General features: G+C 37.2%; 1 protein-coding gene across 1 annotated transcript in view; it reads left to right on the plus strand.

Moving 5' to 3' along the window:
- Positions 1–25,077, plus strand: part of superdeath (Suppressor of ER stress-induced death) — a 503,396-nt gene that overhangs the window by 155,592 nt on the left and 322,727 nt on the right. The window contains exon 4 of the mRNA XM_090396917.1: positions 1,001–1,121. Coding sequence (XP_090253043.1) covers positions 1,001–1,121 — 121 coding nt within the window. The remainder of the gene's footprint in view (positions 1–1,000; positions 1,122–25,077) is intronic.

Here is a 25,077-nt window from a genome sequence, read left to right on the forward strand (position 1 = left end):
CACTGCTTTAATGTATAGCATAGTGTATAATGTATAGCATAGCCATTTAACACTGTAGCAATTTAAAAATGGAGAAGAATTTAAAGAATCGAAAAATTACTGAAAGCCTTGTTCACTTTACCTTGAAATTGTCTTGAATTTGATATGTACAAAAAAACGATCCATAATTGCTAGTTTGGTTTTGAAAATAAGGTCAAAATGTTTACTGATACTTCCGTACCAGTCAGGCAACCACGCGACCCATAAGCGCAAGCAATCTGAATTTATGAATGCAACATATTCAATTCATGCACTTAAGATATGTACATTACGTTAAATGGTTCTAAGTGATAATTTATCTTACTAATTCTTAAGAAATGGTTGAAGCTCTTGTTTTTGTGATAAATGAAAATGGGACATATCTAACACAGAATATTAATCTATACCATGTATACTGATTCAGTGAATCTAACGTGCACTAATCAAGTAACAAGTACATTAAAAAATTTAGTAAAAAGTAAAAATAAAAATGAAATAAAATAAATAATCAAGCTACAAATGCAATACGATAATACAATTGTTGTTGAAGTAAAAATGGAGATAGCTTTTTCATTGTGAAACATCATACACATAAGTTTCTTTAGTTCCATTATGGAAGGCTTCTGTGGATATATATTTTACTCTTTGTGAATTTTTACTCCAATTTTAACTCTATAAAAAAAACAAATCAAAGAAGAGAGCAATTCTGTAATACTGTATAAACTCAGTGGATATTTATTGGCGCCGTCACTGCATTGAGTTTATTACTTTTTTTACTTGCCTTCCTTCCTCTTTGTGTATGCCAAGAAAATAGACCGAGAAAGGAAGAAGGGAAAATTAAGGAAATAATGATCATTACAATTTCTGAATTGCCATTAATGACTTTCTATATTATATTGCTAAGATGGCATATATCGTATAAGTCACTTAAAGTTTAATATTAAACTTCAATTAATGCATTCATTAAATGTAATATTTTTAGTTCAAAGTGTGGACTCGCCCTGAAGCAATCAGCACAGCGGAATATGCCCTTGATATTGGCCCCAAAATCCTAGAGTTTTATGGAAGATTCTTTGATATTCCTTATCCTCTCCCCAAAACTGGTAAGTTATATCCTGTGATATTGATATTAATGTACTAGAAAATTTCCAAATGTGAACGTGGTTACGAGAAAGTATCACATCAACTTTTAATTTAGAAGGCTGCTGGGTTGACATTATTTGTTAATGTTTATTAATAACATAATTGTTGTTGTACTCATTCTGTTTCTAAAATGAGAAGTGGATGAGGAATAAGAGACTTCCAGAGAGGTATTCTCAAATATTGCCATACGAGCCATCAAATAATCACTCCATTTCAGCGCAGTGAATTTCGGATCAAATTTTAGCTGATCATTAAAAGAAATTCAATTAGTCACGATGACTACCACCACACAAATGCACAGAAAGATTGCGGAGAAAAGGTTTTCAGTTCTTTCCGTTTTGTACAAATAGATTCCTTCCACCAAAATTTCAAGAGGCTCACAACTGTAGAGGTGTGTTCTAGAAGATTCGAGACTGAACAACAATCTTGATTGCATTGAAAGGAATTCACCTCTATTAGTGAAACATTGCGCTGTTAGCCGAGTGGCTATGCGTTTCGCATCCATATGCCTGGGAAAAGGAGTACTCTGGGTTCAATTCCCGTCTCTGACTTGAGGAGCTTAGCAGAGTTAGCCGGTATTGGGCGTGGATTGAATGTTTTTTGTTTTTTTTTTCAGTTTATCTGGGGGTTTTCTTCGCGCAAGCAGGCAAACTGGCCCTGAGAACATAACGCTTCTACACACATAGGATACACCGAGAGGCATAGAGCCAACCACCTTATCCTCGTATAACGGTTGCGGATATAAGGAATGGAAACCCTCTACCCCGTAAAGAAGGTAAAAGAGGGAAAGATTAAGAAAGAAAGGGAAACATTACTCCAAGCAATGGTCTGATTCGACTTGCTTAGTACAGAACTCTTCGCGATACCAAATTCAGAGGTTCTAGTAAAACTGAAAGTTTGGATATAAATTTGGACGCATTCGGTTATATTAGTTTCCAGAAAACGTTATTGGCCAAAGTTTCATCTTATAAGTAATGTTTTGGTAATGCTCGGATATAGATGTTTCTCCTTCCTCGAAAAACTGCCACTCATAGTGCAAAGAAAAATAAATACAGAATGTTAAAATAATCAATTTATAAAATATTTTTGCCTATCAGTTTTACGGAGAAGACTCAGGTGAGTATCAGCATGAAAATGTAATATTCTATATTGTAATGGCTGTAGAAATATGTGTCTAATCATCATTTAGAAGAAATTCGCCACTGTCATTGGCATCAGAATAGTTTCAAGTATCTTAATCATTCTTGAAACGAAATGTGTACTTTTAGTCATTTTATTAGCGATGTTTCCCTAAGCAAGTGTCAGATATTAACTAGTCTCTGAAATAACTTTAATATATTTATTCATGAATTCACGAGATTCTATAAACATTATACAAATAAAAAGTTCAGATGATATAAAGTACACCGTGTTCCAACAAATTTCTTGTCGTTGAGTCCTCTCATGTACACATTTAACTAAGACACAGCAACGATTCTTCGTGAGATTGATATCCAGTAGTGGAAGAGGTCAGTGAATTAAAGGTTGGGATAACTGAAATTAAGGCTATCAACCCAGTTTATATATCTTTTAAATACATGTGTTCTTTGAGTTTGCCCGCTTTGTGTGAAAAAAAAAAACGAGTATCCGGATATAAATATTCTTTCTACTCATTACGGGATGCAAACTCACTTCTGTATGAAGTTCCAATAAAAACGGTTTCTCACGATTTAAATATAACTAGAAAAATTCCAACGTACTCGTTGGTCTCTGTAGCAGTCCCATCATGACACATTGACTGACATGTGAAATTATTTTCCCTTTTACTTTGAAAGGCACTGTTCACATATGCTGGGCCATTCAGCTCTCAGGTAGAAAGAGGACATGGGATCAAAGCTCTAAAGAAAATAAACGACAATAAGCACACCACCACCGCAATGAAGTCTTGGTGGACTTAATAAAAATAAAAATCTGTTCAGCAAATTGTTGACAAATCGGGCCATCTTAGTTCAACAGTCAGTGATATCATACTGAGACAGAAGCGAAGGGAATCAACTTCAAGTGCTACTGCATTAGACAAACCACCACATTCACCGAACTTGATCATAGGGTGCTAAGAAATATAATATGCAAAAACCGCCACTGGTAGACAGACACGTGTAATGCAAAGTTCTGGGCATCGACTGGAACGGGAATCTCTGCAGAAACATTCGGAACTGAGGCTCGTAACATGGGTTTCCATGGAAGGACCGTAATATTCAATCCTCACATTACTCGAATCAACATGCAGTGTCGTCTTCACTAGTGCAAAGAACGTGTACAGTAGGACGTAGAAGCTTGAAAATCTGTGTTATGGAGAGAAGAATCACGCTATATCCTCTACCGAGAGATGGATGGGTGTGGGTGTAGCGGATGCCCGGTTAACGTCTCTTACTAGAGTGGGTAACCCCAGCTATGAAATTCAGAGGTGGGAATATAATGGTATGGTCCTGTATTTTATGGTTTGACCTCGGACCTCTGTTTGTAGTACCACCAACATTGAACTCCGAGAGGTATCCGAACCTTCTGGACAATGCAATTCTTCCAAGTTTGTGGCATTTCTACTGAACTGAACATTGTGTGAGTCTGCTTGGAAGCACAGCTTTTCTTTATTCATGGAGAAATATTGGACGAACACACTTCCTTTATGCTTGCATCGGAGGTTGAAAACCTTTCTTTGGTAACCGATACTTATCCATTGTGAAAAATGGAAAGGTGAATAAAACATAAAAATTTCAAGTCAAACTTTTGAAATTTCGATAACTACGCTTAACAATACAGGTGCACTAAGGCGGCGGCACTTGATGACATAATCATTGTTGTATTACTTGTATTATATTGATCTCTCTATATATAATATAATATACAGTATATAATAGTATTATTATTAATAATATATAATATAATTCTAAAGGTCCGCGCGGTTAGCCCAGTGGCTATGAGCTTCGCAACCATACTCCTGGGAAAGGAGTGTCCTGGGTTAGATTCCCTCCCCTGACGTGAGGAGCTTAGATCTTTCTCAGACATAGCCAAGTTAGATGATATCGAGCGTGGACTGCAGGGTTTTCTCTCCAGTTCATCTGAGGTTTTTCCATCCGCAAGCAGGTAAACCGGTCTTGAGAACTCAACGCTTCTAGAGACAAAGAATACACTAGGAGGCACAGTGCTTGACCACCTGATCCTTGTGTACGGTTGCGGTTAATGAATAGAAAAACCTCGACATTTCGCAAGGTAAAAGAGGGGAAAAGGAAGAAGAAGAAGATAAGAATATAATTCTATAAATAAGCAAACGGGCGCTGTAGTTTGGACGAAAATATACTGTTGAAATTTGGCGGCGTAACTACGGCCATCTCGTGGGACAATGATCTAGAGAGAAGTTATTTTTCCTAATTTTCGCTTTACAAGTGCATCCACCATAGCTTATACTTTAATGAAACTAAAATTGAAATTATTCGAATAATCTCATTGAACAGATACGAATTATTAAATTCTATCCCGCTAGTGAAGAGTTATTAAGGAACAATTAAATAAATTCTCTAACGCCGTTTATTTCCCAAAGACAGTAGGTGGAGCTTCTATAATGCCTTCAGTAACTTTTTAGAAGACTTGTGGACAATATGGCAGACAACATTTTGCTAATACTTTGCTGATATAATAATTCAACTGAAAGTAAAATTGAGTAACATAAATGTCTTCTTATGCTTACCATACCGAAAGTTTTTTCTGTGTTCTATGTGGAACCTCAGTAGCTCCACATAAAACACAGATAACACTCTTTCGGTGGAAACACCTAGAGTTATTGAGTATAATTTCGACATTTTATCTTGGTCATTAGTTTCCTTGCTAATTGTCAAATTTGAACAAAAACTGAAAAGACCGGGAAAACTTTTAAAAGATTCCAAATACCAAATTCAATAAAGCAGTTCAGCCAGTCAGAGAATAATTTTCATGTGAATGGACAACCGATCTTGTAGGCGCTTACGCCTTAAAAAAAAAGAGAGAGAAAGAAAGAACGTCCTGAAAACATTGATACAAAAATGAAAATATGTGTGTGGTCCTTCAGGTCGTTCGAAAGTACGATCCTATTCCTAGAATAGAAGCAATCGTTAAGTGTCTACATGTACAGTGTATTTATATTGGTCCAAGACAACCTTTTAACTTTCTGATCATCATACTTAATTTTTAGTATAAGAAACATAAACAAACGTTCAGGAAGAAAAAATTCCAGATATTTTAACTGTTCGACAGAGAATTTGGTACGTTTATAATCTAGAAAGCCAGTTTCATATGACATTCATTGTGCATAAAATAAGTTCTCCGCACTTTCCACTAGATCATATACGTTTTACTATTCTGTATTACGACGAGTACGCTGAGTTCTCTGAACGCTATCTCAATTAATCGGAACAGCAATAATCTATAACAACTCTCCAAGAGGTGTATAGTATAGCCCTAAATGTAAAGCTTCTAAAACGTCATTAGTCTCAGAATAGATTATTGCATGTTGAAAGAATATGCGTCATGAATGTAAAAATCGCAAAGGAAAATTGCTGTATTATATTGTTAACCGTGTTTTGTCCACGCGGTTATCCAAGTGGCTTTGCGCTTCGCAACCATAACCAGGGGAAGGAGTGTCCTAGGTTCGATTCCCGTCAAAGAAATGAGGAGCTTAAGGCTCTTCCTCAGCCATAGCCAAGTTAGCTGGACTTGAGCGTGGACAGCAGGGTTTGTTCCGCCAGTTTATCTGGTGTTTTTCATCCCGCAAGCAGACAAACCGGTCAGAGGACACTCGGATTACAGTCAGGAATACTGACCCAGCCATAGGTCTGATTCGTCAGCCTATGCCGGTTCCGGAGACTGGATAAAATTTGGGGGAACTAGGTGGTACCGTGAATTCCTGTAAAAAGGGGAATCGCAGTATCATCAAACAGAATTTATTTATTTATTTATTTAACCATGTTTTAGCATGCAGGTATTATCTCAGACCAGGCACCTCTGTATTGCTCTTTCCCATTTATGTAAAAAGAATATCATTCGAATGAGATTTCCACAAGAGTAAGTCATCTGCACAGTTTGCAGTATCACTTTTTTATATTATCTAGAAACAGAAATTTCAGCCTTGATCAATTTAATAATTAATCGGAGAATGTTTGATAATTAATGTGAGAATGTTAAGTGTCAAATTATATTGCATAAACTAGTTCAACTTACCAGATAATCTGTGAAGAATTCATTCTGCTAATTACTGGAGAAATATTGCACAGGTCTCTCATGAAGTTTCATTCTTGAATCTCCGTAATATATTAAATTTCCATAATATTGGTGTCATAAATTTACGTAATAGATATAACATAAGAATACGCTGGGAAGAGTCTGTGAAACGTCGCATCTGAGGATTAAAAGCAGTAAACTCTTAATTTTCCACTCGATTAACGCTAAGAAATGGGGAATTCTTAAAAAGGAACACCAATGGTCTAGTCACTCCATAGTGGGCGAAAGACCGTCCATATCTCAGCATTGGTTCCACTCAGTGATGGGCTCCCCGACCACTGAGCAGAACCGCTCAAATTACGAGGAAAATAATTCACCGACAAAGCCCCTCTGCGGGCCATGCCGGAGAACACCTTCCCCGGAGACCAAAGTGCTTCCTTAGGGCAAAAACTGTAAGGGAGCGAATTCAAAAACTCATCACCCATGATAACAGCAACAGCCGAACCTCAGTTAACTTCCTTGGTTCAGCAATGCCATTTGTTACCCTGGTTAGTAAGTAAAGGGTAAAATCTCAAAAAATCAGACGATCTCTAGGCCACTCAGTAGTGGGCGAAAAACCGTCCATATCTCAGCGTTGATTCCACTACGTGACGGGTTCCCTGACCACTGAGCAGAACCGCTCAAATTCCAAGGAAAATAATTCACCGAGAAAGACCCTCAGCTGGCCGTGCCAGAGAACACCTTCCCCAGAGACTCAAAGTGCTCTCTTAAGGCAAACGCCTTAAGGGAGAGAACTCAAAAACACATCACCCAGGATAACAGCAACAGCCGAACCTCAGTTAACTTCCTCGGCTCAGCATTGCCATTCGTTACCCTGAAAGTCCTGATTAGTAAGTAAAGGGTAAAATCTCAAAAAATCGGACGATCTCTAGACGAACCGCTCAAATTCCGAGGAAAATAATTCACCGACAAAGCCCCTCAGCGGGCCGTGCCGGAGAACACCTTCCCCGGAGACTCAAAGTGCTCCCTTAAGGCAAAAACCTTAAGAGAGCGAACTCAAAAACTCATCGCCCAAGTGGGTAAGAGCAACAGCCGAACCTCAGTTAAACTTCATTGGTACAGCATTGCATTGTTGCCATCCGTTACCCCCAAGGGCATTAATGAATCAATCACCGACTATGTAAGTAAAGGTGAAATCTCAAAAATACGGACGATCTCTAGGCCACTTTATAGTGGGCGAAAGACCGTCCTAATCTCAGCGTTGGTTCCACTCAGTGACGGGCTCCCCGACCACTGAGCAGAACCGCTCAAATTCCGAGGAAAATAATTCACCGACAAAGCCCCTCAGCGGGCCGTGCCGGAGAACACTTTCCCCGGAGACTCAAAGTGCTCCCTTAAGGCAAAAACCTTAAGAGAGCTAACTCAAAAACTCATCGCCCAAGGAGGTAACAGCAACAGCCGAACCTCAGTTAAACTTCATTGGTACAGCATTGCATTGTTGCCATCCGTTACCCCCAAGGGCATTAATGAATCAATCACCGACTATGTAAGTAAAGGTGAAATCTCAAAAATACGGACGATCTCTAGGCCACTCCATAGTGGGCGAAAGACCGTCCTAATCTCAGCGTTGGTTCCACTCAGTGACGGGCTCCCCGACCACTGAGCAGAACCGCTCAAATTCCGAGGAAAATAATTCACCGACAAAGCCCCTCAGCGGGCCGTGCCGGAGAACACCTTCCCCGGAGACTCAAAGTTCTCCCTTAAGGCAAAAACCTTAAGAGAGCCAACTCAAAAACTCATCGCCCAAGGGGGTAAGAGCAACAGCCGAACCTCAGTTAAACTTCATTGGTACAGCTTTGCGTTGCTATCCATCACCCCCAAGGGCATTAATGAATCAATCACCGACTATGTAAGTAAAGGTGAAATCTCAAAAATACGGACGATCTCTAGGCCACTCCATAGTGGGCGAAAGACCGTCCTAATCTCAGCGTTGGTTCCACTCAGTGACGGGCTCCCCGACCACTGAGCAGAACCGCTCAAATTCCGAGGAAAATAATTCACCGACAAAGCCCCTCAGCGGGCCGTGCCGGAGAACACCTTCCCCGGAGACTCAAAGTGCTCCCTTAAGGCAAAAACCCTAAGAGAGCGAACTCAAAAACTCATCGCCCAAGTGGGTAAGAGCAACAGCCGAACCTCAGTTAAACTTCATTGGTACAGCTTTGCGTTGCTATTCATCACCCCCAAGGGCATTAATGAATCAATCACCGACTATGTAAGTAAAGGTGAAATCTCAAAAATACGGACGATCTCTAGGCCACTCCATAGTGGGCGAAAGACCGTCCTAATCTCAGCGTTGGTTCCACTCAGTGACGGGCTCCCCGACCACTGAGCAGAACCGCTCAAATTCCGAGGAAAATAATTCACCGACAAAGCCCCTCAGCGGGCCGTGCCGGAGAACACCTTCCCCGGAGACTCAAAGTGCTCCCTTAAGGCAAAAACCTTAAGAGAGCGAACTCAAAAACTCATCGCCCAAGGGGGTAACAGCAACAGCCGAACCTCAGTTAAACTTCATTGGTACAGCATTGCATTGTTGCCATCCGTTACCCCCAAGGGCATTAATGAACCAATCGACCGACTATGTAAGTAAAGGTGAAATCTCAAAAATACGGACGATCTCTAGGCCACTCCATAGTGGGCGAAAGACCGTCCTAATCTCAGCGTTGGTTCCACTCAGTGACGGGCTCCCCGACCACTGAGCAGAACCGCTCAAATTCCAAGGAAAATGATTCACCGACAAAGCCCCTCAGCGGGCCGTGCCGGAGAACACCTTCCCCGGAGACTCAAAGTGCTCCCTTAAGGCAAAAACCTTAAGAGAGCGAACTCAAAAACTCGTCGCCCAAGGGGGTAACAGCAACAGCCGAACCTCAGTTAAACTTCATTGGTACAGCATTGCATTGTTGCCATCCGTTACCGCCAAGGGCATTAATGAACCAATCGACTATGTAAGTAAAGGTTCGATCTCAAAAATATCGGACGATCTCTAGGCCACTCATTCGTGGGCAAAAGACCGTCCAAATCTCAGCGTTGGTTCTACTCAGTGAAACTCGATTACCGAGCAGAACCGCTCAAATTCCGAGGAAAATAATTCACCGACAAAGCCCCTCAGCGGGCCGTGCCGGAGAACACCTTCCCCGGAGACTCAAAGTGCTCCCTTAAGGCAAAAACCCTAAGAGAGCGAACTCAAAAACTCATCGCCCAAGTGGGTAAGAGCAACAGCCGAACCTCAGTTAAACTTCATTGGTACAGCTTTGCGTTGCTATCCATTACCCCCCAAGGGCATTAATGAACCAATCGACCGCATCTCACGGTCGATTGACCACCAATCAATTAGTAATGATTTTGTAGCGAACAGAACTTATATCCCCTCTATGTGAATTGCCAAGAGGTGTTTGAATAAATTACTAAATATATGAAGAGCCAAAGGATTTAATTCGGCGACATAACTTATTTGAGTTAGAAGATATTACACCCCATATTGTTTCTTAGAGGAATAATTTATTAGGACAACTCTTGGCAATTCTCATAGAACGGATGTAAGTTCTGTTCGCTACAAACTTGGTATTATTAACTAGGTCTACCTACTCGCTGATGAGACCTCAATAAAGTTTGAAACCAGTCTCTCTCATAATGAAGATTAATACAGCTCCTAGGAGCTAAGTTTATATTATGGGTAAATATCAAGAATAGTGATCGGAGCTTTCTCCACCTTTGCTATGAGTTGCCTCAGCTTGCACTACCTTAAGGGTCAGTTGCTGCACTATCCAGGTATTTGCTTACGCTTGGAATTGCCGAACTTTATATAGTTTCTATATTCGGCATGAAACTCTTTGAGTTTCTTATTCGGCTAAGAAACAATATGGGATGTAATATCCCTTAACTTAAATATGTTATGTCGCCGAATTGAAGCCTTCGGCTCTTCATATATTTAGAAATAAAAGGTTATTATTATTTAAATTGATATGTATATATTTTGCTCCAATTTTACATGTGGCCAGTGGTGGTGGAAATACCAGTGGTGGTCGGCTGTAGATGCCGTTGGTATAGTTGCGGTCAGTTGGTGGATTGAGTGGTGGAGCTAGAGTTGTAGAGCAGGTTCCCTTCCTCCGTCGATGAGTAATTGGACTCTCTGGAGGTGCCAAATAATAATAAAAATATTCTCTGATGCAAAATATGTATGTGTATGCATCAAATGTGAAATTTATTATTTTCACAATAGAATTGAAATTTATTTCGACTTTGATAGTTTTACACTCCCCCCCCCCCTCGCTACAACACTGCCACATACCCGAAAACTGTTATGCAACATAGGTATAGTTTTTATTTAATTGGTTAATTTTTCATAGTAATTGTTCCACATAACGTTTAATTTTTCGGCACAGAAACTAGGATTTGCTTATTATAAATTAGCAAATTATAAATCAGAAAATATACATATTATTTCCTCATTATTATAAATGAGGAAGTTATGTGATATTGAGTAATATGGGAAATTAATATATAAAAACACTCTCATCCTACAAATGCAATATCAGAATAATATGTTACGAATGTATGCTAATCAATCAGAAAGATGCAAAAACAAAACAAGGAATATCTGCCTGTAAAATATTCAGTGCGAATGATCATTTGCACTTTCATTTCAAAACACAAAGAAAGAACATTGTAAATTCACCCAATGAAAACGAAAATACTACATATTTTTCTTCTATTATTATCTGGTTTTTTCTTGTAGTGGAAAGAAGAAATTACTGCACATATTTCTTTTGTCAGCATAAGAGTGCAAAAATCTATAAATTAATTACATTATAGCTGATAGAGAATTCATGACAGAAAAAATATTTATGTAAGAGTTCTAACATCAGCAGATATAACGACATTTTCTTCTAGTTTAGATACGTTTCATTATTGAAGTGGTTATACTTTTGCTACTATTTTACACTAAACTGCATGAACACGTTCCCAAAGTGATTTATGTTTGTAGCAATTGCCTGCAGATTCAATAGGTCTATAACCCTCGCCCCAACCCAAAAAATAAATGATTATGTAACAGATATGCACCTTTTCTCTTAAAAAATTCAAATCCTTTTTTCAAGATGTATCAAATAATTTAGAATTTTTCGATAATAAAAGTGAAACTGATCACTATAAATAAAGGAATCATTTTGGCATAAATACTGCATCAGCCTGTAAAATAAATGTCAGGTTTTCTGTGTAGGTTGTCTGAACAACTGAAAACGAAACAAGACATTCTTGCGTGAAGCAGTTTAGTGAGTGTTCTGGAAGAAAAAGCAGTAAGAGTAATCTAAGACTTAATCTAAGTAATCTAAGACAAAATTCCTCCAGCTAAGAAGATTATTGTCGAGCATTTGTAAGATGTATTTCAGAAATAGCAACCAGTAGAAGTAGTAATATTTCGAATTTTTTTAAATAAAAAAGAAACAAAAATAACAGAACTGAACTTTCTTTTGTGTGGTATGCATAAGCAGTTTAACATATTGAAAATAGCACATTATTTCTAAATCTTAGAATAATTTCAGCAGACCGCTGAACAGCTGATTTCAGATGCAGAGAAATAGTACAGAATTAGACGCTTCGAATATACAACAATATTATTGCTTTATTTCTTTTGTTAAAACGGTAAACTAAAATAAGAGATTTTGAATACTTCCTGAAAGCTTTCAAACCAGTAGAAATTTAAAGTAGTTATGTAACTGAGTTCCAGGAGAAGAGGGGGGGGGTAAAAAATCTTAAAAATGAGCATAAAGTTTGAATCATTCCATACAGGATATCCTTACTATTATATTTTCAACATATGTACAATGGTTAAGCACTGGATATTATAGTAATGTGCATCCTACAAAAACAAAAAAAAATCTGTTTCAATTTTAAGCAAAAGAAGAAGGCGAAGAGTCTTTGATAAAATACGATTGGATATAAATTTTTGATACTAAAAAAATACACAATCGGAAACCGAGTAATGCAGTTTATAATCATGTGTTGTTGATAAAAAAAAATTATTTCCTGAAATTGAAATGTGACGATCCATATAAAGGTACTTTGCAAAGAAAGAAAGCAAAATGTCATATTCATTTCATTAAATGTTATTTAAAATATAAATATTTGACAAAATATTTTAAATGCAAACAAACATTTGAAAATTCGTGAAGGAAATTCACTATTACCAAAATATATTCCTTGCAAAGGCTGATCTGTGGTGTCATTTCAGGATTGATTATTTATTTTGGCAGATGTGAAACTCGTTTTCATTTTTGGAAAGAGACACAATAAATAAATTGTGCAGCAAAAAAAAATGATCAAATATCCTAGTACAGTAAAGAAAATTCCAAGTAACTCAGTACATGTAAAGACAAGTGACACAAAAGTCACTCCACAACAGTTAATCCGCTGATGACTCTAAAATCGAATACTTGATAAAAGGCAGAATGCCGATGAAATTTGGATCAATGAAAAGTGCTGGGGAGTGGTCTGGCTATTTCATCCACCTCTGCCGGTAGGAGAGTTAAGGAAGTAAATTATAATTAAGTTTGAATTAGGAAGAATTGTAATAAACTATGTGTGTGTGTTAATGTGAATCAAACTGTAAATATTCCTTTTTGATTTAATTAAATGGTTTGTGAACGACGCATTGGAACGATTCTGTGAATGCATTATTCTGAAAATTTCGAACCTGCATAAGATAGAAGTTTATGTAATCAATAATTAAGCCACTACTAATTTAAGATAAAAATTGATATAAGCGAGGAATACAAACAATATGTGCTTTTCTTTAGTTTAAAATCTTATAATCTCGTACACACACAATACTGGCGCGGTCATAAAACAAATTTATTAGACTAAATTGCATGAGAACATAAGATCAAGTAAAAATAAACAACCACGACAACCACGACAGTCGACCATTCAGGAATATTAAGTAAAGAAACAAAAATCAAAGCAGGGCAATAGAAATACAGAACGTTAATAACGCACGCACATTTGGGTACACACTGTAATTAAGGATATAAAAACTCTAATTTAATTATAAATGTCTTTAAATTAGTCACTGCAGTTACCCCATAAACTAACAATGGCAAAACATTTCTCCTGGTTCCCTTAAAAAAAAGCAGAAATGTATTAACGAAATTAAATTCAGTTTGAATGTAACAAAGAGTAGACGAACCTCGATGTTTAGAGAAAATGGTAATCATTTCCAGATAGAAAGTAGTCCAAAAACTATTCGAGGGAAACAAGCTGGGAGATTTATCTAAAACGTATTCGTAAGAATAATTTTTAGACAAATTATAAATGTTTTTGAATATTTGCTGGCCGAGTGGTTAGCGTATCCTCTCACCAGGCTGCAGGTTCGAATCCTGCCGTGGGCATGGATGTTTGTGATTATCTGTGAAATACTAGTGGTGGTAGACAGCGTTGGTCTAGATGATGATGTATAAAGTTGTGGTTGGTGGATTAAGTGATGTAAATGGAGAATTGTGGAGTATGCCCTGCCTCGATGAGTCTTTGGACTCCCTGGAGGTGTTATATAATAATAATATTTCACTACATTTTCACTAGACTACAACGCTCAGTTCAAGTCTCGATTAGCTAACCCTATCATTTTACACCCCACTGTAATCTCAACAGAAAAAAAAAAAATGCACTAAAACACTATCCTCTCTTCTTATGAAAAATGACAGCTCTTGTTTCTATAAATAAAAAATCTTCCCATTAACCTATGACCTCAGCTGCTGCTATCACGAAGTAGCTTAAAAAAGTGTTGTAGAAGGTCTGCTCCATATTTAAGAAGATTAATTAAATAACACAGCTGTTTGGATGCACATTTTTTATAACTTCCCTACTTATCTCATTTAAGTTTCCCAGTAAATTTTGTACCCTCCTTAAATAACAGTATCTGGTCTCACATTCCACTGACGTCATTGTAGAGATAAATTTCGGGATGGAGAGGTAAAAAATTGTCATTCCCGAAAAGTGACAATTTTCAGTTCTGGAAATTTAAAAATAATAATCTCCACCTTGTCTCTTCCTAACTTTCGCCTGTGGTCTTATTAATATCACCAGAGTCAGTGAGGATGTAGCTATATAAATATCTGATCTTCTGAAGTGATTTGTATAACATCATCCTTATTCAAAACACGAACTCTCGTCAGTTTACCGACTAACTACTTGGAGAAATCTGCTATCAAAATGATTTGAATGCCACTGTAGGAAAGTGCGTTTCAATACAACTATGTAAAATCACATCAACCCGTTTAAATATTAACAACGGAGCATTCTTTCTTCAGAAAAGTTTCCCGAAATGCGCTTATTTTCTACAAAATGAAATCACAGGATTTCGAATAAGTCCAATCGTTCAGATTACCTCTCAAACTCACGAACTCTAGATATTCTTTAAGGCAAAGGCAATGAGCCCATCTTGATAGGGTCATTTATTGTCTATTTTTTGATCATAAAGACAATAAAACTCTTTCTCTCTCTCTCTCTCTCTCTCTACGCAAACATACGAACACACAAACGCACACACACAAGAGAAAGCACACTTGTTTGTCAGGCAACCTTGGCACAAAGAATAAATTCTCTATATTTAATTTTGGATAGGGCTAATGTGGTTTCCTCCTCTTGTCATAAACATGCAGTACGTAGAATACACTACTTATGTCTCTTCACAACTCTTCTAGATATGCGAACTATTAAATATTAAATAACGCAAAGCTTACAAATCGAAATTTGTCTAATGAAATCGAGAATTCTAATGACATAGTTGACAAAGCTTGCGATTATTTCAGAAAGAGCATCTGCTTTGCCTCTCATAAAGATTTCACGAAGCGGGAATATATAACAAGTATATACAGGGTGATCAAAATTAAAGTAACACTGTTTAACCACGCTACCGGCCAAGACGTCAATAGACGTTCACTTTATCATGGATGCGAAGTGCTTATTAAAATTGTAATACCATTGTTATTACAATGAAATATATGATGGATACGAAGCGTATGCCGATGAGTATTTGATCCATAACGGCCGGTAAGGTGGTTAAGGCTTTTTGGAGCTCTATCCAGTAATCGAAATTCTGCGAAACCTATAGGAATACACTGCGCGTAATCAGGAAACGATATCTGAGGGACAAAAATTCCAAAATTCACAACGAGGGCAATGTAAACACCAAATGCTTTGAATTTGCATATCACACAAATCAGCAGGTGCCAGGAGGGTTTACAAATATGGACACGGGATTTTTCACTTCATTTTGGTCGTTAACAACGCCCACAGTCATGGCACTAACCTTGTCTCAACGTGCATTGCTCGTGAAACTGCACTACCTAAAAATTGCAACTCTATTGCTGCAATCCGCGAATTTCGTCCTATGAACAAATGTCCACGAGAATCACTATCTCCTTGTTCTCTGCGAAGAATGATTAGTCGTTATGAAGAAACTGAATCGTTGAGAGTTAGACCTGACAGAGCACACAAACCAATCAATTCACAAGTGAATGAAGATGGTATTGCGGAATAGGCCTTGAATAACAGCGTTGGTTACTGCAGTGCACGTACTGTATCAAGACACATAATTGTATCTTGCATAACTGTCTGAAAAATTCTACGGAATATTCTAGATTTTTACCCATTCAAGATAACCCTGACACGGGAGTTGGGCCCTCAGGACTTTGAGAGGCGACTGACATTCGCGTTAACAATCCTTGCTCGAAAACATTTGAACGCTGTGCTGGTAATGATTTTGTGAAGATATGAGGCTCACTTTCACCTGAAAGGAGCTGTGAATACCTACAGTTGCTGAGTATGGGCTACGTAAAACCCGCATGCAATCCAACAAATTCCTGTGCATTCACACAAGGTTACTGTATAGTGCGGTTTACAGTTTCCTTTACCATTGTGCCATTCGTCTTTGAGGATATTCGCCAGTCAGGTCCTGTGACCTAGTCAGTTACTGCCGATAGGTATCGTGATAAGAAAAATATTTCTTTATGCCACAGCAGCAGCTGTGCATGGATTTAGTTATTTTAATGCAGGATAGGGCCCCCTGCTCACTTCGGTTGATTCGAACAGGAAGTTCTTCGTGAACATTTCAAGGGAGCCAGAGTGATCAGCCGCTCGTTTTCCACTCAGGTGAACATGGCGGCCAAACTCTGATTTCTAGTTATGGAGATTTCTCAAAAACAGGGTTTATTGGGATCATCCTGATAAATTGACAGCACTGAAAGACAGCATAATGCAGCAGGTGAGCAACATCAGTCCCGACCAGTTGCGTTCTGCTGTTGAACATGTTGTGCAAAGGATGCAGTTTGCACAATTAAGTTTATTAATGCATAATGAAATTGAATAAAAACGTTTTTTTATTCTTTTGTCGCTTTTCTGCTTCTTACAGACACAGAAAAATGATATCTACATTCGGTTTATCATACAGCGCCGTCTGATATTGAATTTTGAAATTACTTTTTTTTCTCTCAGATATCGCTTCCTCATGAAACATAATGTATTCCTGCAAAGTTTCGCAGCATTTGAATTCCTGGGTTGCGCTGCACAAGATTTTACAGAGATACTTCAATTTTTATCACCCTGTATTTGTTTTTTCTCATCTCATCTCATCTCATCTCATCTTCTTTATACCCTCTTTTACCTTGCCGTGTCGAGGGTCTATTGATCATCGGACCTCAATCCGTTTACAGGATAAGGTGGTCAGCCCTACGCCCCGGTATATCCTATGTTCTGTACTGTTAAGTTCTCAAGGCCAGTTTGCCTGCTTTGCAGGATGAAACATCCCAGAATAAACTGGGGAAAAACCCTGCTGTCCACGCCCAAGACTGGCTAACTTGGCTATGGCTGAGGAAGATCCTTCAGCTCCTCACGCCACCGAAGGGAATCGAACCTAGGACACTCCTTCCCCAGGCATATGGTTGCGAAGCGCATAGCCACTAGGCTAACCGCGCGGTTAGCCTAGTGGCTATGCGTTGTTTTTTCTCAAATTTATTTATTTTCTTATTTTAACTAAACTACCAAAGAACATACTTCATAAAATTATAAACAACAAAAAATATTAAACAATGGTTATTTAAATATTTATTTGGAATATACGATATTTTATGAAGGGAAGTTTTGTTGTTTTTTGTATTTTAATGAATATGTTTTGGTGATTTCGTTATGCAAAGCAAGCACTATTAGTTTAACCATTTTCTTATCACTAACAGTAATCTGCTATAACTACCTTCTAACGTCTACCTTCCTATTTTATAACCCGGTAAACAAATTTTTATCCGTATAGCGACTATCGTTGTTAATTCTGATCTAAATATTTATACGAGAGTTACTAAAACAATCCAGATTCTGGAAAATTTGAGGAAAATAAGTTAGTAATTTTTAACTTGTTGCTCGGTGCAGGGTACCTTATTTGGCACCTTGAATAAATCTCTCGGATTCTGCTCATCAGTATGAATCCTGCCTTTAAACACTTTTAACCGACCTTCTTCTCATCATAAGCTGTAAGTAATCATAAATATCATTTATTGATAAGTAATGAGAACTCTGCAAATCTGTGCAATAGAACTCATGCGATTAGCTATATTTCTTATACTCTCACGAAATAGAAACGCTTTTAGAATGTACCAAATGACTGTACATACAGCAATGCCATTTGGGACCTGAATTGCTTTTATCAGATCTTTGCAAATTAATGTAAAAAAAAAAACTATCTCATACGGTCAGAAGTATATACACAATTAATCTATGCGATAAGCTACTCTCTCTCTCTCTCTCTCTCTCTCTCTCTCTCTCTCTCTCTCTCTCTCTCTCTCTCTCTCTCTCTCTCTCTCTCTCTCTCTCTTTCATATCCTTGGTTATTCCGCAATTCAGAACAATAAAAAAACTTTTCTACACGTAACAAGAGATATGTCTCTTACTTTATCGCAATATTTACCGCCTATTGTTGTGTAACCTAAATACTCGAGTCAGCTACTACGTACATCTCCTACTTATTTGCATCGGTAATAATACTTTCTTTTCCAATAGCTGCCTCAAAAAAGTCCTAGTACTTCTTAATATGAAACTTTCTCTATAATTGGTTTAATTCAACTTTACGAGATACTTTCATGCTGCAATATACCTTTAAGCAGTTCAATATTAACCTGCGAGAAGAGAAGCAGTTGTCATCACCCTATCGTAGGATACGTAAGATCGTCTGCAACCCTTCTAATATGAAAACATAAGTGCAGTTTATTTCTTAAAAGGATTTTTCGCCTGAATATTCCATAGCAATAATCCACTATTCAATTACTACAATTATACAATTACACTGCCCCGACTATCCAGTTATTCCGAATTACTGCCTCTATTAGATATATGTTAATACCATATCCGAGAGGTAGTTCAACTAGAGCGCTTTAGTACTGCCGTGGATGAACAAAGAGAAGAAACCTGTTAACAACCTGCAGATTGTAGTCTTTTGGGAAATACGTAACATGAGGACTGTTTCAAACGATAGCAATACAAGAAGGAAAAAAATTGGCGCCGTGAGTTTGGAATTGAAATATGAAGGAATGTGTGAATAATGGACGCCGCAAATTTAGAAGAGAAAGACAGAATTACCAATGCCACCTCTAATGAGTTGGAATAATGAAGATAACTGTAGAATATGAAAGAAGAAAGTGAATGGTGAGAGATTAATGGAACCACATAAGATAGGAGAACAGTTGAATTTATACATGTTTTTGGTCGTAAAATGTTACAAAATATAAGACTTATTGTTAAACTGACCATAGATTTTTAATTCGTATGTATGTTCGTACAATATTGCCTACCGGCTTACAATATTGCCTACCTGGAAAAAGCTGACTAGCTTTTTCCAGGCTTGCACAGTACAAAAAATAGATAAATGCAAAAAAGGTTTAAGAATACAAAAAACGTTAGTACCTGTTAAGTAGCTAAGGTAATGTAATACGTGCTCTCGACTGCGCTATTGTAATACTGGGAGTACTCTGTTTACTATATATATATATATATATATATTCTTATATCTTATCTTCTGCTTATCTCTGCTTATATGTTTCTTCAACCTAATATTCGTTTTCTATTATTTCCCTTCTTTATTGTTCTACCTTAAGCATAATTTTTCTTGCCTGGGATCTCCAGATATTTATTTGATTGAAGACTGCGCCTCTGAAATTCCCCTATATATAGGCAAAAGAAAGTTTTTATACCCTAGTAGATCGATTAATCACTTATATCCTATTTTAGCCAAGGTTTGCAGTCATGGCAAAATTTACTCATAAATCACTATTAATCATTGGGGTTCCGCTATCAGGTCCGAGTTTATTTTTGAATCAGTGCATTGCAAAAAGTTGGATCGAACAACTATTTTTATCAACAATAACAACAAGTTTAATTTCTGATCAAATAATTATGCATATCACATGAAATCACAAGATTCATTTATGAAAGGTAATTCTTAGTCTTTTTCAATCACTCAACTTTGTTTCTAATATATTCTTTCGCACTTAGACGTTCAAACAGCATACTTTATATTACAAATATCACCAAGCTATTCCTATAACATGAAATCGTTAGTTACGCTTGACATTCTTAATTAAGCATCAATCAAAATACAACACACATGTTTACAAATATATCTCTCAGAATCTCATTCCTTTCAAATACTTAATCACAATCCAATTTCTCACACTTACTTAGTTAGACCTTCAACAAGCATACTCTATATTACAAATATCAGCAAGTTATACCTATAACATGAAATCGTTAGTTGCGCTTAACATTCCAATTTTAGCATCAATCAAAATACAACATACATGTTTGCAAATATATCTCTCAGAATCTCATCCCTTTCAAATACTTAGTCACAATCCAATTTCTCACACTTTTATGAGAAATATTAACACTCTAAATACTATCTCCTTAAACGTAGACAATTTATCAATTCTGTTGGGAATTCTTTCTTAATTCACAAACAATAAATTAACATGTAGACTTATATTTGCCTCTCCCTATCTTGTATGTCTTCCGTCCTTTTGATTCCTTATTCCGGCGCTTGAGTGGAGTTTTTCTCCTCCGTTCCATGTTTTGAAATTTTCCTCGAAGCGACATCGGGGCACCGATGAATAGTCGTAACAGCATGCGGGATATAGGGTAGGTGTACAGGCATCTTGAACTGCCCCGCGAAGGATTTCTGCATAGGCCTAGTCGCATTTTTACACGACTACAGGACATTTTCGACAAGATTTCTCCTTAACTATCGCCTCCGGATATTTTCGGCTGTGACTGGAACGATATCGGTGGATTGGTCTCTCCACCCTCCCCTCCGGAACTCACACCTCAGGCCTTCTCTGGTGGATGGTTCACTCAGGATCAAGAAAAGGAAGCCCTTCATATCTCCAAACCAACCCTTTTGAACACCAGAGTCCCTGCACCTTTGATTAAGTTTTTGGGACCCCTAGCGTCCACGTGCCAGTCTTGCTAGTAGTTTGGAGAACCGTGTATGTTTCTCGAAAATTCGCCGACAATCTTACTTCCTCCCTTTACTGCCTTAATCTTGCCTATTGGCCTTTCTTTTTGATTCGCGCCGCACCATCTCCAAATTGACCTTGAAGGTCACCTGCGACGGGTCTTCTAAATAATCTTCAAAATACATGCCGAATTTCCGGCGATGCTCTTAGTTTCAATACTTCTACATCACTTCTTAAACAATGAGCCAGTTAATTCCCTTTGGGCTTATTTTGCTCTTTATACAGATGGCTTTACATAGGTGGTTAAAATATACATTTTTATAAAAAATATTCCGGTGGATTCCTACTGTAAAAAGTCGATGTTTTTATATGATTTATTTTGGCAACATCGAAGTTTTACAGTAACAGGTTCGCGTGAAATTTCTACTCAGTATCATGAACATGCGTTACATGCAAACGCGTAATGTGATTGTTCACGTACTGTAGTTCTGTTGAACTAAGGGAATTAATTGGATTTTTCCAAGTGTCGTTCAGTATGGCCCCTTGATTTTTGTTTAGGTTGCTGCCTGTACGTAGCACTACTGCTGCTTCTTTAAATAATTGATGTCTGTAATCCTCGTCTACATAGGGCATAGTGCCGTTATTCCAGTTTATAGTGTGGTTCGAAGTTGAAAAGTGACGTGCTAACCCCGAGGTGATCGTTCTGTTGTGATTTGCTTGGCCGACATGTTCTTTCTGTCTTATTTCCAGGCTTCTCGAAGTTTTTCCAATGTAGGAAAGACCGCACGTGCATGGAATATGATACACATCTGGATATTTATAAAATGGAACACTGTCTTTAGGAGATCTTAGAACCTGTCTGATGCTAGTAGTTGGTTTGAATACAACCCTAATGTTATGGGCCTTTAATAATCGCGCAATTTTGGTGGAAATTGAACCCATAAAAGGTATGACTGCTGTTGATATTTGCTGGGAAACTGTTCTTTCTTGTTGGTTATCTTTGTATAGAAATTTATTAATGATGTGTCTAGAATAATCGTTTGCGATAGTGTATAGCGATTTGAGACAGTTCTGTTTGAACTTCTTTATCTTCGGAGATTACGTTTCTAGCTCGATTTCTCAACATGTGGATGATGCTCTGTTTATGTGACCTATGATGGTTTGAAGAGTAATGTAGATATCGTCCAGTGTCCGTAGGTTTTTTGTAAATGGACAGTTTGATAGTATTACCTTGTCTTTTAACCTAGTATGCCCAAGAAGTGTAGCTGTTTGTTGTTTTCTACTAGAATACATTTAATTTTATTGTGGAGTGCGTTGATTCTATTAACAAACATATATAGGTTTTCCATGTTATCTTGCCATATTATGAAGATATCGTCTTTATATCTCTACCATATTGAAGGTTTTGTAGTAATGCTGTGACGATTTCATTTTCAAATTTCTCCATGAAAAGGTCTGAACATGGTGGTAACAGAGGGCTGCCCATGGCCAGGCCCTCTAATTGTTTGTATACCTTGTTGTTAACTTTGAAGAAATTTGATTGTAGGCAATGCTTGAACATCTTTGTAATATCAGAAGGAAAGAGATCTTTGATAATGTTCATGATTTCTTCTACTGGTACATTCGTGAACAAGGATACTACGTCTAGACTGGCCATTATGTCTGTGTTATCTTCACGTTTTTGAATTTGTCAACAAAGTATTGAGAATTTTTAAGGGAAAAATTGGACAAACAAAATCCTACATAAACAATTCTCAACAAGTTAACAACAAGGTATACAAACAATTAGAAGGCCTAGCTATGGGCAGCCCTCTGTCACCACCATGTGCAGACCTTGTCATGGAGAAATTTGAAAATGAAATCTTCACCAGCATTACTCCTAAACCTTCAATATGGTAGAGATATAAAGACGATATCTTCATAATATGGCAAGATAACATGGAAAACCTACATATGTTTGTTAATAGAATCAACGCACTCCACAATAAAATTAAATGTATTCTAGTAGAAAACAACAAACAGCTACACTTCTTGGGCATACTAGGTTAAAAGACAAGGTAATAATATCAAACTGTCCATTTACAAAAAACCTACGGACACTGGACGATATCTACATTACTCTTCAAACCATCATAGGTCACATAAACAGAGCATCATCCACATGTTGAGAAATCGAGCTAGAAACGTAATCTCCGAAGATAAAGAAGTTCAAACAGAACTGTCTCAAATCGCTATACACTATCGCAAAATGGTTATCCTAGAAACATCATCAACAAATTTCTATACAAAGATAACCAACAAGAAAGAACTGTCTCCCAACAAATTTCAACAGCAGTCATACCCTTTATGTGTTCAATTTCCACCAAAATTGCGAGATTATTAAAGGCCTATAACATTAGGGTTGTATTCAAACCAACTACTAGCATCCAACAGGTTCTAAGAATCTCCTAAAGACAGTGTTCCATTTTATAAATATCCAGATGTGTATCATTTCCATGCACGTGAGGTCTTTTCTACATTAAATAAACTTCGAGAAGCCTGGAAAGAACATGTTGGCAATGTAAATCTCAACAGAACGATCATCTCCGGGTTAGCACATCACTTTTCAACTTCGAACCACACTATAGACTGGAATAACAGCTCTATGCCCTATGTAGACGAGGATTACAGACATCGATTATTTAAAGAATCTGCAGTAGTTCTACGCACAGGCAGTGACCTAAACAGAAATCACGGGGCCATACTGAACGATACTTTGAAAAATCTATTTAATTCCCTCAATTCAACAGAACTACAGTACGCGAATAATCATATTACGCGTTTGTAACGCGTGTTCATGATACTGAGTAGAAATGTCATGCGAACGTGTTACCTTAGCTACATAACAGATACTAACGTTTTTCTGTATTCTTAAACCTTTTTTCCATTTATCATTTTTTTGTACTGTGCTAACCTTGAAAAAGCTAGTCAGTTACTAGCGAAACCGATAAGCAATATTGTACGAACATACTTGCGAATTAAAAATCTATGGTGAGTTTAACAATAAATCTTCTATTATATAGGAGAACAGTATGCAATGATCGCACCAATGTTTTATTAATATGAAGGTTATATCTGTTCTGCAGTAAAGAAAGTAATGCAATCCCTTCAGCAAAATGTCTTGGATGCTGAGGAGGCGATATTTCTATCACGTTTGTGCCAAGAAAGATTAGAGATTATAATATAACAAAAAGGGATTTTCTCGTCCGGAGATTTAGATGTTACCAAAAGTGGGACTGAAAGAAAACAGGTTTTTTTCACAAAAAATAATATAGGGTTGACCATTGCTAGTACTGAAATTAACAAGAATTGCACAATCCCAGTGAAGAATGTTTTGGAGAATGCAATTTATAATTTTTGTAATTTCAGAAGTTAATATTCGAGATATTTTTATTCCTATATTGCAATGTTTGCCTAATGAGAAAGAGGAGTGTTGTGCTCATTATCGTAACTATGGATTGAGTTTGCAGTTAACAGGTGAGGGTCCTTGATGTACTGAAGGAAGATAACAGGTGAAATAACAGAAAATTATGCACTAATATCGTTAACTGCAAGTTTGATTATATTACCGGTAATATAATTTATTACACTCCATTATTACAGATAATGTAAGATTAGAAAGAAAATCGGCAATCCAGAAACCAGAATATAGCCCATCCTTAAGATAACAGGAGAAACAACCTGGGATTTATGATTGTCCACAGCATTTGTCCAAGGGTAAAAGACATATACATTATCTTCATGGACAGTGATACTGATATTGAAATGATTTAATAGTCACGAAGTTGCAAGGTAGCTTAAACATGACTATTAATGGATTTGTCTCTTACTTTGGAAAGAAATAAAGTGAGAGAAATGATTTTGTTATTTCCAATTGCGATATGCATGCCGTAAAACGCTCAGTAGATATTATTCAGAACACTCCTGCAATTCTAGTAAGACGACATAATTTATCTGAATAAAATGAATCATGCAGTTGTCCAACAGCGAAGTTTCTAAAGCCCATGCACCAGTCTGCAACTTGCAGGCTCATTCTCAATAAAAATACTTTTATTTTCAATAAATTTACTAAAATAAAAGCATTAGGAATACAAATACTTTC

The sequence above is a fragment of the Typopeltis vanoorti genome, chromosome 8 (genome assembly GCF_054136105.1).
Source record: "Typopeltis vanoorti isolate ZY-2024b chromosome 8, IOZ_Tvanoo_1.0, whole genome shotgun sequence".
Lineage (NCBI taxonomy): Eukaryota > Metazoa > Arthropoda > Arachnida > Uropygi > Thelyphonidae > Typopeltis > Typopeltis vanoorti.